The sequence below is a fragment of the Oncorhynchus clarkii genome, chromosome 27 (assembly GCF_045791955.1).
Source record: "Oncorhynchus clarkii lewisi isolate Uvic-CL-2024 chromosome 27, UVic_Ocla_1.0, whole genome shotgun sequence".
NCBI classification, from domain to species: domain Eukaryota; kingdom Metazoa; phylum Chordata; class Actinopteri; order Salmoniformes; family Salmonidae; genus Oncorhynchus; species Oncorhynchus clarkii.
The window spans coordinates 38604721-38621932 of record NC_092173.1 but is presented as its reverse complement, the minus strand read 5'-3'; the positions used below and the strand labels follow the sequence as shown (position 1 = coordinate 38621932).

Genomic DNA, 17212 nt, shown 5'->3' with positions numbered 1-17212 from the left:
TAACATGTTCAAATGCGTAAGAGGTTTGCTCGAATCTAAGTTGTGGCTTTAGATTTCGAGAAAATAAATAGTTAAGTAAGATTTTTTTAACTTATCTTATTGATTTATCAATCCCCAAACCCCGGCCTGGTCTGTTTTGCATGAGTTCCCGGAAGTCTCGTGATGTTGCGCCTCTGGGTTTAGAAACTGTGCTCAAATCCTCCAACACCCCGCCCACACGATCCCAAAATTGTTTGACCGAACCCTACGTGACCAATGAGAAAAGTAAATTCCGTGGAGGGCGGGTAGTTGGGTTTCATTGGGGAATGACTTCCTAAGTAGTTGCTGTTGGGTGGTGTCTTCGCTGCTTAGGTGACACGTAACTAAAGTTGAAGGTGCTGTAAAGGCCTCGGAAATATCTGGATTTTGACTTCTGCTACAGGGCTTGGCAAAGTCTGAACACATTGCACTATTACATCCTATCTGGGTTTGTTTCGGGATAGAGTAGTGCGCATTGTTTCTACATTACCCACATTAACAAAGTCTGCTTCTTATGAAATATCGGAGAGAGTTTGCTGTGTGTAGTGTAGTCAAGCAAAAAATCCAAGGAGAAGTAACAACAAACTGGGATTCCTCCGTGGATGTGGCTACACCGTGTTGTGGGCTAAAATGAGTCCAACATCTTCACTAAACTTTCCCCAACTCTAAAGTGTTTCTGCGCCCTCTGTCTAAAAATGCTTGGGGACGACTGAAGTGATAAGGGGCTTGAGAGGTAGTAGTATAAAGTTTAGCTGAACTTTCCACAGAAGTGACCGGGAGATTGTTTGTGCAGGCAGCGGGGAGAGGAGCTATTCAACCATGGGGAACGGAGTGTGTTCTCGGAGGCAGCGGAGAATCTTCCAGTCTCTCCTTCTAATCACCGTGGTGTTCGGGATTATTTACGGGGGGATGATATCGTATGAGATGCACAAACAGCTGAAGAGGACAGAGGCGATGGCTGCCAAGTACCAGCAGCATCAGGAGTCGCTCTCGGCGCAGCTTCAAGGTAAACGTTTTCCCCAGCCGACGTTTTAAAAAGATAAGGAGAGAGCAGTGGCGATTTTAGAATTTTTAATCTTGGTGGAGCAAACAAAACAAAAACTGTGCATGCCAGCAAATCCACTAACAAACGCAACACTGATGAATAGATAATTTGTGGTATAACGGTGACACATGGTGCCCACAAACAGTTAGGGCCTACATAAAGCTGTCCCAACATTTTACCACTGCTACAACTGGCTATCGGAGCCTTGTCTGGCAGCGAAACAGTTCATTCAGCTTCATTTACTGCATTTAAAAAAAATATGGCTGATTTATGTGGTTTCTAATGACAGTTGAGATGTACAAAGTATGGCATATGCGGGGACGACAAGCGGATATGGGGCAATCTGTAATTTCGATTAAGACATTAATGAGCGGGCTAGGATGGATGTAGTCATAACTTTGTTTAGCACTTTTGAAATGTACAGTGACAGAATTCAGAACATGGGCCGTTCTTAGTGTTCTCCCTGTACTCCAAGTCAGAACCATAGGATAAATAAACAGGGCATATAAGCAGACATTGAAAGCTCTTACAATATTCGATTATTACATTTCTCTAAAACCGGTTATAGGCTACCACGTCAGAACAGTAGGTGAAATTAAGAGGGGAAAATAGACCAATTTATTAGGGTGAGGCACATGGGTTATTAACAGCTTACTACACAACATACACTTATTACTTTCTTAGCTACAGTATACATATCTCCCTGGAATATTTTTGTAAACATTTTTAGATTGAACCTTTATTTAACTAAGCAAGTCAGTTAAGAACAAATTCTTATTTACAATGACGGCCTACCCCGGCCAAACCAGGACGACGCTGGGCCAATTGTGCGCCACCCTATAGGACTCCCAATCACAGCCGGATGTGATACAGCCTGGATTCGAACCAGGGACTGTAGTTATGCCTATTGCATTGAGATGCAGTGCCTTAGACCGCTGCGTGACTCGGGAGCGAAATTACATATTATTACATAATTTATGCAGCAGCATACAAGACATTTTTGGACTCGCCTTGTTATGCTGTGCTCACTTGAACAGGAAGGTGGCGCAGCAGTCCTTCGTGGGCAAATTTATGGCAATTGGGAATTTCTCGCATGGAATAGCCTTCATTTCTCAGAACATGAATAGATTGACGAGTTTCAGAAGAAAGTCTTTGTTTCTGGCCATTTTGAGCCTGTAATCGAACCGACAAATGCTGATACTCCAGATACTCAACTAGTCTAAAGAAGGACAGTTTTTTTGCTTCTTTAATCAGAACAACAATTTTCTGCTGTGCTTACATAATAGCAAAAGGGTTTTCTAAGGATCAGTTAGCCTTTTAAAATTATAATCTTGGATTAGCTAACACAACATGCCATTGGAACACAGGGGTGATGGTTGCGGATAATGGGCCTCTGTACACCTATGTAGAAATTCCATTAAAAATCTTCCATTTCGAGCTACAATAGTCATTTACAACATTAACAATGTTTACACTGTATTTCTGATCAATTTGTTATTTTAATGGACAAAAAGTGATTTTCTTTCAAACAAGGACATTTTCTAATTGACCCCAAAGTTTCGAACGGTAGTGTATATATTTTTATTACATTTATTTTAGCTAACAATGTGGGGCTCAAAACAGATGGGTCTCTGCCCCACCTAACCCTGAATGACGGGTCATCACTGGGAGAGAGGGAGGAGCTAAAGGACTTTATTTTAATTACTTTCTTGGCGTTCTTCTTTACCGATATCTGCTTTTACTAAAATATCCAATTGTATCAGTTGCTTTTTCGCTGTCGCAGCGGTGGCTTCTTGTTGACTTAGTTGGCGTTGGCTGGCTCAGCTTACTGTATTGAGAGTAGAGGTCGACCGATTAATCGGAATGGCCGATTTAATTAGGGCCGGTTTCAAGTTTTCATAACAATCGGTAATCTGCATTTTTGGATGCCGATTATGGCCAATTTATATTGCACTCCACGAGGAGAGTTGCCAGAACTTTATATATTTATGACATAACATTGAAGGTTGTGCAATATAACAGCAATATTTAGTCTTAGGGTTGCCACCTGTTCGATAGAATACGGTACAGTTCCGTATTTCACTGAAAGAATAAATGTTTTGTTTTCGAAATGATAGTTTCAAGATTTGACCATATTAATGACCTAAGGCTCGTATTTCTGTGTGTTTCAAATATTATAATTAAGTCTAGGATTTGAGATTTGATAGAGCAGTCTGACGGAGTGGTGGAAGGCAGCAGTAGGCTCGTAAGCATTCATTCAAACCACACTTTCCTCCGTTGCCAGCAGCTTTTCACAATGCTTGAAGCACAGCGCTGTTTATGACTTCAAGCCTATCAACTCCTGAGATTAGGCTGGCAATACTAAAGTGCCTATAAGAACATCCAATAGTCAAAGGTCTATAAAATACAAATGGTATAGAGAGAAATAGTCCTATATAAATACTACAACCTAAAACTTCTTACCTGGGAATATTGAAGACTTATGTTAAAAGGAACCACCACCTTTCATATGTTCTGAGCAAGGAACTTAAACGTTAGCTTTTTTACATGGCACATATTGCACTTTTACTTTCTTCTCCAACACTGTTTTTGCATTATTTTTACCAAATTGAACACGTTTCATTTATTTGAGACTAAATTGATTTTATTTATGTATTATATTAAGTTAAAATAAGTGTTCATTGTTCCTTCAGTATGGTTGTAATTGTCATTTTATATATATATATATATATAAAAAATAAAAAAATCGGCCATTTAACTCATCAGTTGAGTTTAGCACACATCATTCCCCAAGCTAGGCTATAGCCTAGAATAGATATGTACCGGAGCCTAAGAGGTTATTTTGAGTTTGATCGAGAGGAGTTTCTTGATAAAGGATTAATGGCTCTATAGTAGGACACACACTTGGTGGCCTCAGTGTCCCAAGGCATGCTCTGCACCTCTGGAAACCTCACTTGCCAGCTCAACATCAGACAGGTCACTAGGCTAGCTTTCTAAACACGTAGGTCACTCCTCTACAGTCGGTTTCTCTAAGTAGGCCCTGGCCTTCAGATGATGAAACCACCAATCTGATGTTTGGTTGTACTTTCTAGGATAGTTCAACATGGACACTGTTCAATTTCCACATACTTTGTTGTATAATTGAGGTACGGCTACACACATGGTTCTTGCTCCATGTTTTACATGTACTGTATGCCTGGTTGGACAGTGAAGTAAGAACACATGGACCATTTCAAATGGATTGGATAGCCCTTCACTCACGTTCTGTCAGGGGTAACTCACTTCAGCCACCTCACTTTGGTGTGGAGGAGTGATTATGTTCTCTTCACTGTCATTCAAATCTACTCTCTGCTGTTAATAGCCTTAATGTGACCTACAGTATATTTAGAGATGGACTGTTACACAGCCTGTGGGGGAAAATCGATTGACAGTTTCCCCTTTTTAACAACAGAGCAGCTCTTAACTGCCGAACGCTACTAGGGTTTTGCTGGCCTCAACTCTGCCAACGGCTCTGGTAGCCGAGTTGTACTCAGTAGACTACTCTCTATTTAAAGGTTCTCTACTAGGCATTTAGCAGACACACGCATGTGGAACATTTTACAAGAACTGCATTGAAGTGGGAAGCTAAGTTTCAATCAAAGGGATTTTTTTTATCATTCAGAAATACATTGTTATATTAGGAGCCCTAATCTGAAATGTGATTTTTCTTATGAAACAGCAGAAGGGTGAATGTTGTAGAGACACTAGACAGTGAAACATAAGGACGAGTGTTTAATTTTACATCCCACTGAAAGAGAAAGAGGACACTGAGGATGGCTCTGGAACTGTCCTAACCTTTCACCCCTCACTCCTATCACATACTCACTCCTGTATGTGTGTGTGGGAAATACAAAGGGAGAGAGAAGGATTTTATTGCCATGAGGAGAGAGACCTTGCATGCTCAGTCATCTCTTTGCCTTCACCAGTTGTGTTGGAGGTAGGTGGCCATGTCTGGATACCCAGGTGTGGAGTTGTCACCCAGAGGAGAGGGAGCGGCTCAGTTAGGAACACCTGAGAGGGACAGGTAAAGGTGACTCTAAAGACCTCCTGGAGGGCTATGGTGCATAGAGATGATGTAATTGTTATTATACATTATGTAGACATCATGGCGAGGTGAAAGAGGAGCCCTGACAAGACCACTGTGTCCAGAAGTCCAAAAGGCCCTTCCTCTCAGACCAACACCTACCTGGTTTCTCCCCTGGCCAGGTGAGTAGTCGGAGTACGGGGAATTGTAGCCGACTACACAGGTTCCATCTGCACCTGTAGAATGTCGCCCTGTCTGTTTGAAGATTGAGACCGATCTCACCTGTATAGGGTTGCCCAGGTGAGAGCGTATTGGATAGATGGACTTGAGCCCAGCTCTACCAACCAGAGGTCCAGTCCCTACTGGTCTGTCTCACCTGTATAGGGTTGCTCAGGTGAGTAGAATTACAATGGAGGTGGAACCCAGCCCACCACACACACCTCCCCTCGAGGCCCAAGAGTTCCGGGAGAGGTCTATGAGAGTGTGATCTGACTCTGGGCCCAGTTCACTCCAAAGGTCAACTTCATAGTGTGCCTTCTGTTCTCTCTCTCCATACACTTTATCCGCCATAAGGGACTGTATTAACCATTGGGGGACTCACTCTTGTGGGACCTCTGTTGCCATGCTCACTGAGCTGTTATTTTGGGTGGTTTTAAGGTAGCCATGCTCACTGAGCTGTTATTTTGGGTGCTTTTAAGGTAGCCATGCTCACTGAGCTGTTATTTTGGGTGCTTTTAAGGTAGCCATGCTCACTGAGCTGTCATTTTGGGTGGTTTTAAGGTAGCCATGCTCACTGAGCTGTTATTTTGGGTGCTTTTAAGGTAGCCATGCTCACTGAGCTGTTATTTTGGGTGGTTTTAAGGTAGCCATGCTCACTGAGCTGTTATTTTGGGTGCTTTTAAGGTAAAGTGTAAATGACGGGAAATTCCACATTAACAGAATTACTCTTTGACTCATTTTTGTTTTTTCGCTTTAAAATCTATGCCAAACAAAAACCATTGATTTCAAAGTTTAACAAACCATACAACTCTATGCACAAGGACTACTTTTAACCATATTCACCAAAACATGTCCAAAATGAATTTAAAGCTGCACTATGCAGAAATCGTCCCGCCATTTCCTGTTTACAAAAATTCTAATAGTTTGCCTAATTTCAGTTTGACAAAACAATCAACTATAGTGTATTGAACCATTGTACCATCTGAACTACTGTGACGTCTTTTCCACAAATATTTTCAGCTGTTTGAAGTGGGTGTAGAAAACCCTTAACAGGATTGGCCCCTTTTAAAAAAAAAATAATGTTAGCCTAAAATGTCATACTCAAATCTAACTTCCTGTAGCTCAGGACCTGAAGCAAGGATGTGCATATTCTTGATACCATTTGAAAGGAAACACTTTGAAGTTTGTGGGAGAATTGTAGGAGAATATAACACGTTAGATCTGGTAAAAGATTAGATCTGGTAAAAGATAATACAAAGAAAAAAAACATGCGATTTATTTGAGTTTTTTTCCCCCATCGTGAAAGGCAAGAGAGAGGCCATTATCTGACTTTGGACTCTAAGCGCACTTTAGATTTTGGCCACTAGAAGGCAGCAGTGTATGTGCAAAGTTTTAGACTGATCCAATCAACCATTGTATTTATCTTCAAAATGTTGTTTTGAGTCTGCCAAAATATGCATAATTGGTCTGTGCAGATCCTGAACTTTGGTGACTGATTACGGTAAAATCTCTCTCAGGGTTTTATGCAACCACGTATTTCAAAAACTCTTTTATATATCTGCTCCGAATTAAGATTAAAAGTTGTCTGCATAAAGAATGGGGTGTCGGCTATGATATGACACATTGACTTTTGAAAAATCTATTTTGCTTATCAAACTACAGTAAGTGAAGTGGATTTACACCCGGTAACGGAATTACAGTAACGGAATTACAACTTGGGTCCCTGATCTGTACCGCACAGAAATTCATAATTACGGATGTTTCACAAGTTTGGACATCACAGTGCGGCACAGTTGAGTAGAGTGCAGTACAATACAGCTGAGCACAGGGTACAATGTACTGTACTGTACTGGACTGTACTGTACTGGACTGTACTGGACTGTACTGTATTGGACTGTACTTTACTGTATTGGACTGTACTCTACTGTATTGGACTGTACTCTACTGGACTGTATTGGACTGTACTGTATTGGACTGTGCTCTACTCTACTGTATTGGACTGTACTGTACTGTACTCTACTGTGCTCTGCTCACTGTACTGAAGGGAGAACAGTAGCAGGTGACCCAACTGGACTGTACTGTACTCACTGTACTGGAGGACAGTAGCAGGTGAACCAACTGGACTACTGTACTCACTGTACTGAAGGGAGGACAGTAGCAGGTGAACCAACTGGACTGTACTGTACTCTACTCACTGTACTGAAGGGAGGACAGTAGCAGGTGAACCAACTGGACTGTACTGTACTCACTGTACTGGAGGACAGTAGCAGGTGAACCAACTGGACTGTACTGTACTGTACTCTACTCACTGTACTGAAGGGAGGACAGTAGCAGGTGAACCAACTGGACTGTACTGTACTGTACTCTACTCACTGTACTGAAGGGAGGACAGTAGCAGGTGAACCAACTGGACTGTACTGTACTGTACTGTACTCTACTCACTGTACTGAAGGGAGGACAGTAGCAGGTGAACCAACTGTACTGTACTGTACTGTACTCTACTCACTGTACTGAAGGGAGGACAGTAGCAGGTGAACCAACTGGACTGTACTGTACTGTACTCTACTCACTGTACTGAAGGGAGGACCGTAGCAGGTGAACCAACTGGACTGTACTGTACTGTACTCTACTCACTGTACTGAATGGAGGACAGTAGCAGGTGAACCAACTGGACTGTACTGTACTCTACTCACTGTACTGAATGGAGGACAGTAGCAGGTGAACCAACTGGACTGTACTGTACTGTACTCTACTCACTGTACTGAATGGAGGACAGTAGCAGGTGAACCAACTGGACTGTACTGTACTCTACTCACTGTACTGAAGGGAGGACAGTAGCAGGTGAACCAACTAGACTGTACTGTACTCACTGTACTGAAGGGAGGACAGTAACAGGTGAACCAACTGGACTACTGTACTCACTGTACTGAAGGGAGGACAGTAGCAGGTGAACCAACTGGACTGTACTGTACTGTACTCTACTCACTGTACTGAAGGGAGGACAGTAGCAGGTGAACCAACTGGACTGTACTGTACTCACTGTACTGGAGGACAGTAGCAGGTGAACCAACTGGACTGTACTGTACTGTACTCTACTCACTGTACTGAAGGGAGGACAGTAGCAGGTGAACCAACTGGACTGTACTGTACTGTACTCTACTCACTGTACTGAAGGGAGGACAGTAGCAGGTGAACCAACTGGACTGTACTGTACTGTACTGTACTCTACTCACTGTACTGAAGGGAGGACAGTAGCAGGTGAACCAACTGTACTGTACTGTACTCTACTCACTGTACTGAAGGGAGGACAGTAGCAGGTGAACCAACTGGACTGTACTGTACTCACTGTACTGGAGAACAGTAGCAGGTGAACCAACTGGACTGTACTGTACTGTACTCTACTCACTGTACTGAAGGGAGGACCGTAGCAGGTGAACCAACTGGACTGTACTGTACTGTACTCTACTCACTGTACTGAATGGAGGACAGTAGCAGGTGAACCAACTGGACTGTACTGTACTCTACTCACTGTACTGAATGGAGGACAGTAGCAGGTGAACCAACTGGACTGTACTGTACTGTACTCTACTCACTGTACTGAATGGAGGACAGTAGCAGGTGAACCAACTGGACTGTACTGTACTCTACTCACTGTACTGAAGGGAGGACAGTAGCAGGTGAACCAACTAGACTGTACTGTACTCACTGTACTGAAGGGAGGACAGTAACAGGTGAACCAACTGGACTACTGTACTCACTGTACTGAAGGGAGGACAGTAGCAGGTGAACCAACTGGACTGTACTGTACTGTACTCTACTCACTGTACTGAAGGGAGGACAGTAGCAGGTGAACCAACTGGACTGTACTGTACTGTACTCTACTCACTGTACTGAAGGGAGGACAGTAGCAGGTGAACCAACTGGACTGTACTGTACTGTACTCTACTCACTGTACTGAATGGAGGACAGTAGCAGGTGAACCAACTGGACTGTACTGTACTGTACTCTACTCACTGTACTGAAGGGAGGACAGTAGCAGGTGAACCAACTGGACTGTACTGTACTCTACTCACTGTACTGAATGGAGGACAGTAGCAGGTGAACCAACTGGACTGTACTGTACTGTACTCTACTCACTGTACTGAAGGGAGGACAGTAGCAGGTGAACCAACTGGACTGTACTGTACTGTACTCTACTCACTGTACTGAATGGAGGACAGTAGCAGGTGAACCAACTGGACTGTACTGTACTCTACTCACTGTACTGAAGGGAGGACAGTAGCAGGTGAACCAACTAGACTGTACTGTACTCACTGTACTGAAGGGAGGACAGTAACAGGTGAACCAACTGGACTACTGTACTCACTGTACTGAAGGGAGGACAGTAGCAGGTGAACCAACTGGACTGTACTGTACTCTACTCACTGTACTGAAGGGAGGACAGTAGCAGGTGAACCAACTGGACTGTACTGTACTGTACTCTACTCACTGTACTGAAGGGAGGACCGTAGCAGGTGAACCAACTGGACTGTACTGTACTGTACTCTACTCACTGTACTGAAGGGAGGACAGTAGCAGGTGAACCAACTGGACTGTACTGTACTGTACTGTACTCTACTCACTGTACTGAATGGAGGACAGTAGCAGGTGAACCAACTGGACTGTACTGTACTCTACTCACTGTACTGAAGGGAGGACAGTAGCAGGTGAACCAACTGGACTGTACTGTACTCTACTCACTGTACTGAAGGGAGGACAGTAGCAGGTGAACCAACTGGACTGTACTGTACTCTACTCACTGTACTGAAGGGAGGACAGTAGCAGGTGAACCAACTGGACTGTACTGTACTGTACTCTACTCACTGTACTGAATGGAGGACAGTAGCAGGTGAACCAACTGGACTGTACTGTACTGTACTCTACTCACTGTACTGAAGGGAGGACCGTAGCAGGTGAACCAACTGAACTGAACTGTACTGTACTGTACTCTACTCACTGTACTGAATGGAGGACAGTAGCAGGTCACCCAACTGTTTTGTGACTTATGATTTCCCATTGTAGCCAATTCAGTTGCAGTAATTCACTTACAAGATTGGTAACTCAATTACAAGATTTAATTAATAAACACAATTGATATCAGTAAAATCACAAACTAAAATCACAAACCATTACTTGTTACTTCTGTTTTTACTTTTATTTAACTAGGCATGTCAGTTAAGGCAGAACGTTCAGGGGCAGAACATCAGCTCGGGGGTTTGAACTTGCAACCTTCCGGTTACTAGTCCAACGCTCTAACCACTAGGCTACCCTGCTGCCCCACTGTGAAGCAAGGGGGAGAAAGTTTAAAATACCTTCCAGATAAGTGGGTTTTTTGGTAACGGGATTAAGAGGCAATATTTCTTAGATTGACAGACGGTAAACAATTTATCCAAAACAAATGATGATGATATTAGTTGGCAGGGGTCTTTATGTCAACATGTGTTTTTAATGTATTTCTGAAACCTTTAAGACTTTTTCTGGTAGATGTTGTCGAAGACCCCCTTTCCCATCTGTTTATCCATTAAATCAAAGCCTTTATGCCTCATTTTTAAGATGGAACGTTTTAGAAACAATTATCTTTGCCTTTAATTTCCCAAAGTATAAACTCTTAGCTTTAACTTGACACCCAATTTGAAATCATCCTATGAACTTCCCATGTTGGTGCTCATGGCTCCTTTTACATGGACATGCCTTGAAGCTGCTGAGATTGAGACCTAGGAAACGGTTGTTTTTTCCTGGTTCAACAGGGCTTTCTCTTGATTTGTTCCTGGTTCAACAGGGCTTTCTCTTGATTTGTTCCTGGTTCAACAGGGCTTTCTCTTGATTTGTTCCTTGAACAACATGGCTTTCTCTGGGTTTGAACACTTGACTCACTGTTGTTCTAGACTTGATTCAGTGCCTCTCCCTCTCCGCCTTGCCCCCCCCTTCCCCTTTGTCAGCCTCTCTTCCCCTTTGTCAGCCCCCCTTCCCCTTTGTCAGCCCCCCTTCCCCTTTGTCAGCCCCTCTTCCCCTTTGTCAGCCCCTCTTCCCCTTTGTCAGCCCCTCTTCCCCTTTGTCAGCCCCTCTTCCCCTTTGTCAGCCCCTCTTCCCCTTTGTCAGCCCCTCTTCCCCTTTGTCAGCCCCTCTTCCCCTTTGTCAGCCCCTCTTCCCCTTTGTCAGCCCCTCTTCCCCTTTGTCAGCCCCTCTTCCCCTTTGTCAGCCCCTCTTCCCCTTTGTCAGCTCCTCTTCCCCTTTGTCAGCCCCTCTTCCCCTTTGTCAGCCCCTCTTCCCCTTTGTCAGCCCCTCTTCCCCTTTGTCAGCCTCTCTTCCCCTTTGTCAGCCTCTCTTCCCCTTTGTCAGCCTCTCTTCCCCTTTGTCAGCCTCTCTTCCCCTTTGTCAGCCTCCGTTCCCCTTTGTCAGCCTCCGTTCCCCTTTGTCAGCCTCTCTTCCCCTTTGTCAGCCTCTCTTCCCCTTTGTCAGCCTCTCTTCCCCTTTGTCAGCCCCTCTTCCCCTTTGTCAGCCTCTCTTCCCCTTTGTCAGCCCCTCTTCCCCTTTGTCAGCCTCTACTCTCCCTACCTCTTTCACCTACCTCTCTCTTCTGTCTCCCAGTAGTGTGAGTTTTTGCTTCACAGTTTGACTCCTGACTTCTCCTCAATCTATCGAACACTGACTGGCTTGACAGACAGAGATGCGTGGCCTAACTGAAGAGGGATCACTGAGAAAGGAACACAGTGGAGCTGTAAAGCTCAGACTGCTCTCTCATGTCTCTGTTTTGGTCTCTTGTAAAGGATGGTCCCAGTCTATGGGTATCTCTCAATAGTCTAACCTTTCTTCCTCTCTTCATTTCCTTCACCCACACTAATCTGAGAAGAGGACAGGTGAAAGTACAGGTAGGCTGCCATATTGCTTCCACTCCCCTTGTGTCCAGTGTCCGTATTGAGATGTAGCCTACCCAGAGTGTATGTTGTGGAATTTAACCCTAGCATTAAAGGGAGTTAGAAGCACTGTTGCTCTGTTTAATAAGTACACACTGTAAACCTGTGATGTTGTATAATGAATGTATAATAGGTCTTTGTTAAGCTGCCTATTGTAATCAAGCCACTGTAAAGGCACTCTGATAACAGTAAAGGCGCTCTGATAAGGAAAGGGGACACCTAGTCAGTTGTACAACTTAATGCATTCAACTGAAATGTGTCAGTACCTGTAAGGAAAGGTTGAATCTGCTGCTCAGATTTTCCAGGTGGTATTACAGAGATATTTTCCTTGGGTTTTCATGGTGTCACTCTAACCCTTTAAAGTCTGGGGAAACACAATGGCCAGGTATTCTGCCACACATTGTTTATGGCCAAATAGCATTCCAGTTTGCTCAGATTTTTGGTTAATTCTCTCTCTCTCTTGCTATATATATATATATATATGTATGTGTGTGTGTACAGTGGGGCAAAAAAGTATTTAGTCAGCCACCAATGGGGAAAGTTCGCCCACTTAAAAAGATGAGAGGCCTGTAATTTTCATCATAGGTACACTTCAACTATGACAGACAAAATGAGAAAAAAAATTCCAGAAAATCACATTGTAGGATTTTTAATGAATTTATTTACAAATTATGGTGGAAAATAATTATTTGGTCAATAACAAAAGTTTATCTCAATACTTTATTAAATACCCTTTGTTGGCAATGACAGAGGTCAAATGTTTTCTGTAAGTCTTCACAAGGTTTTCACACACTGTTTCTGGTATTTTGGCCCATTACTCCATGCAGATCTCCTCTAGAGCAGTGATGTTTTGGGGCTGTTGCTGGGCAACACGGACTTTCAACTCCCTCCAAAGATTTTCTATGGGGTTGAGATCTGGAGACTGGCTAGGCCACTCCAGGACCTTGAAATTCTAATTACAAAGCCACTCCTTCGTTGCCCGGGCGGTGTGTTTGGGATCATTGTCATGCTGAAAGACCCAGCCACGTTGCATCTTCAATGCCCTTGCTGATGGAAGGAGATTTTCACTCAAAATCTCACAATACATGGCCCCATTCATTCTTTCCTTTACACGGATCAGTCGTCCTGGTCCCTTTGCAGAAAAACAGCCCCAAAGCATGATGTTTCCACCCCCATGCTTCACAGTAGGTATGGTGTTCTTTGGATGCAACTCAGCATTCTTTGTCCTCCAAACATGACGAGTTGAGTTTTAACCAAAAAGTTATATTTTGGTTTCATCTGACCATATCACATTCTTCCAATCTTCTTCTGGATCTTCCAAATGCTCTCTAGCAAACTTCAGACGGGCCTGGACATGTACTGGCTTAAGCGGGGGGGACACGTCTGGCACTGCAGGATTTGAGTCCCTGGCGGCATAGTGTGTTACTGATGGTAGGCTTTGTTACTTTGGTCCCAGCTCTCTGCAGGTCACTCACTAGGTCCCACCGTGTGGTTCTGGGATTTTTGCTCACCGTTCTTGTGATCATTTTGACCCCACAGGGGGAGATCTTGCGTGGAGCCCCAGATCGAGGGAGATTCGGTGGTCTTGTATGTCTTCAATTTCCTAATAATTGCTCCCACAGTGGATTTCTTCAAACCAAGCTGATTACCTATTGCAGATTCAGTCTTCCCAGCCTGGTGCAGGTCTACAATTTTGTTTCTGGTGTCCTTTGACAGCTCTTTGGTCTTGGCCATAGTGGAGTTTGGAGTGTGACTGTTTGAGGTTGTGGGCAGGTGTCTTTTATACTGATAACAAGTTCAAACAGGTGCCATTAATACAGGTAACGAGTGGAGGACAGAGGAGCCTCTTAAAGAAGTTACAGGTCTGTGAGAGCCAGATATCTTGCTTGTTTGTAGGTGACCAAATACTTATTTGCAAATAAATAAATTTTATTTTCTGGATTTTTTTTCTCATTTTGTCTGTCATAGTTGAAGTGTACCTATGATAAATTACAGGCCTCTCTCTTTTTTTTAAGTGGGAGAACTTGCACAATTGGTGGCTGACTAAATACTTGTTTGCCCCACTGTATGTATGTATATTTATATACACACATACACACACTACCGTTCAAAAGTTTGGGGTCACTTACAAATGTCCTTGTTTTTGAAAGAAAATCAATTTTTTGTCCATTAAAATAACATTAAATTGATCAGAAATGCAGTGTAAACATTGTTAATGTTGTAAATGACTATTGTAGCTGGAAACAGCAGATTAAAAAAAAAAAAATGAAATACATCGGCGTAGAAGACAGGCAGATTTTTTATGGAATATCTACATAGGTGTACAGAGGCCCATTATCAACAACCATCACTCCTGTGTTCCAATGGCATGTTGTGTTAGCCTTTTAAAATGATAATCTTGGATTAGCTAACTGATTCTTAGAAAACCCTTTTGCAATTATGTTAGCACAGCTGAAAACTGTTGTACTGATTTAAAGAAGCAAAAAAACTGGCCTTCTTTAGACTAGTTGAGTATCTGGAGCATCAGCATTTGTGGGTTTGATTACAGGTTCAAAATGGCCAGAAACAAAGACTTTCTTCTAAAACTCGTCAGTCTATTCTTGTTCTGAGAAATGAAGGCTATTCCATGTGAGAAATTGCCAAGAATCTGAAGATGTGTGTACTACTCCCTTCAGAACAGCGCAAACTGGCCCTAACCATAATAGAAAGAGTGGGAGGCCCCGGTGCACTGAGCAAGAGGACAAGTACATTGGTGTGTCTAGTTTGAGAAACAGATGCCTCACAAGTCCTCAACTGGCAGCTTCATTAAATAGTACCCTGCAAAACACCAGTCTCAACGTCAACAGTGAAGAGGTGACTCCGGGATGCTGGCCTTCTAGGCCTGTATAGGACTATTTCCCTCTATACCATTTGTATTTAATTAACCGTTGACCATTGGCTGTTCTTATAGGCACTTTAGTATTGCCAGTGTAACAGTATAGCTTCCGTCCCTCTCCTCCCTGGGCTCCGAACCAGCAACACAACGACAACAGCCACCACATCGAAGCAACGTTACCCATGGAAAGCAAGGGAAACAACCACCCCAAGGCTCAGAGCGAGTAGTGCGCGCTAGCTAGCCAGCCATTTCACTTCGGTTACACCAGCCTCATCTCGGGAGTTGATAGGCTTGAAGTCATAAACGGCGCAATGCTTGACGCACAACGAAGAGCTGCTGGCAAAACACACGACAGTACTGTTTGAATGAATGTTTACGCGCCTTCTGACTACTACCGCTCAGTCAGATACTTGTATGCTCAGTCAGATTATATGCAAAGCAGGACACGCTAGATAATATCTAGTAATATCATCAACCATGTGTAGTTAACTAGTGATTATGATTGATTGTTTTTTATAAGATAAGTTTAATGCTAGCTAGCAACATACCTTGGCTTACTGCATTTGCGTAACAGGTGTAACAGTCTCCTTGTGGAGTGCAACGAGAGAGAGGCAGGTCGTTATTGCGTTGGACTAGTCAACTGTAGGGTTGCAAGATTGGATCCCCCAAGCTGACAAGGTGAAAATCTGTTGTTCTGCTCCTGAACGAGGCAGTTAACCCACCGTTTCTAGGCCGTCATTGAAAATAAGAATGTTTTTAACTGACTCGCCAAGTTAAATAAAGATTAAATAAAGGTGTAAAAACAATATATAATTATTAATTATAATCGGCACCCAAAAATACAGATTTCTGATTGTTATGAAAACTTGAAATCGGCGCTAATTAATCGGCCATTCCGATTAATCAGTCGACATCTACTCCAGAGTACAGGCCTTGGTGTAATGCTCATTCCCTTGACGATAAAGGCGAATCCGACCATCAAATTCCGTGACACGTCAGTGAAGAGCACTTCTTGCCAGTCCTGTCTGGTCCAGCGACGGTGGGTTTGTAATCATAGGCGACGTTGTTGCCGGTGATATCTGGTGAGGACCTGCCTTACAACAGGCCTACAAGCCCTCAGTCCAACCTCTCTCAGCCTATTGAGGACAGTCTGAGCACTGATGGAGGGATTGTGCGTTCCTGGTGTAACTCGGGCAGTTGTTGTTGCCATTCTGTACCTGTCCCACAGGTGTAATGTTCGGATGTACTGATTCTGTGTAGTTGTTGTTACACGTGGTCTTCCACTGCGAGGATGATCAGCTGTCCGTCCTGTCTCCCTGTAGCGCTGTGTTATGCGTCTCACAGTACGGACATTGCAATTTATTGCCTTGGCCACATCTGCAGTCCTCATGCCTCCTTGCAGCATGCCTAAGGCACATTCACGAAGATGAGCAGGGACCCTGGGCATCTTTCTTTTGGTGTTTTTCAGAGTCTGTAGAAAGGCCTCTTTAGTGTCCTAAGTTTTCATAACTGTGACCTAATTGCCTACCGTCTGTAAGCTGTTAGTGTCTTAACGACCGTTCCATGTGCATGTTCATCAGTTGTTTATGGTTCATTGAACAAGCATGGGAAACAGTTTTAAACCTTTTACAATGAAGATCTGTGAAGTTATTTGGATTTTTACAAATTATGTTTTGAAGACAGGGTCCTGAAAAAGGTCAGTTTCTTTTTTTTTGCTGAGTTTGTGTGTGTGTGAGAGAGCTCTGTGACGACATACTGTGGAGTACCACACCTGACCTTCAATCAACGATGGCAATGCCAGAATACACATTCTGAACCAATACTGAACACGCTCACTCATTCAGACGCAGCAAAGGATCTGTTTGCTTGTTCTAAGCCATTTATGTGTGTTTTAAATCTAAATGTTTGTATCATAGACGTCTTTCTGTTTAGCTTCAACTCCAGATTGCTCTGGGAGAACATCCTGGCACATTAACACTGTTTTCTCTGTTTCCCCCTGTCTTTCTCCTCCCTTCTCTCTCTTTCCCTGTCTTTCTCCC

General features: G+C 43.4%; 1 protein-coding gene across 2 annotated transcripts in view; it reads left to right on the top strand.

The window, feature by feature from the left end:
* The first annotated feature begins 304 nt into the window (after window positions 1–304).
* LOC139386160 (Golgi integral membrane protein 4-like) overlaps window positions 305–17212 on the top strand; it is a 37511-nt gene continuing 20603 nt past the window's right edge. Inside the window, exon 1 of one of the 2 annotated variants that reach the window (XM_071131619.1) lies at window positions 305–1024. In XM_071131619.1, the coding sequence (XP_070987720.1) occupies window positions 838–1024 (187 nt within the window). In that variant the 5' untranslated portion in view covers window positions 305–837. The remainder of the gene's footprint in view (window positions 1025–17212) is intronic. The other variant, XM_071131618.1, reaches the window with a different exon arrangement.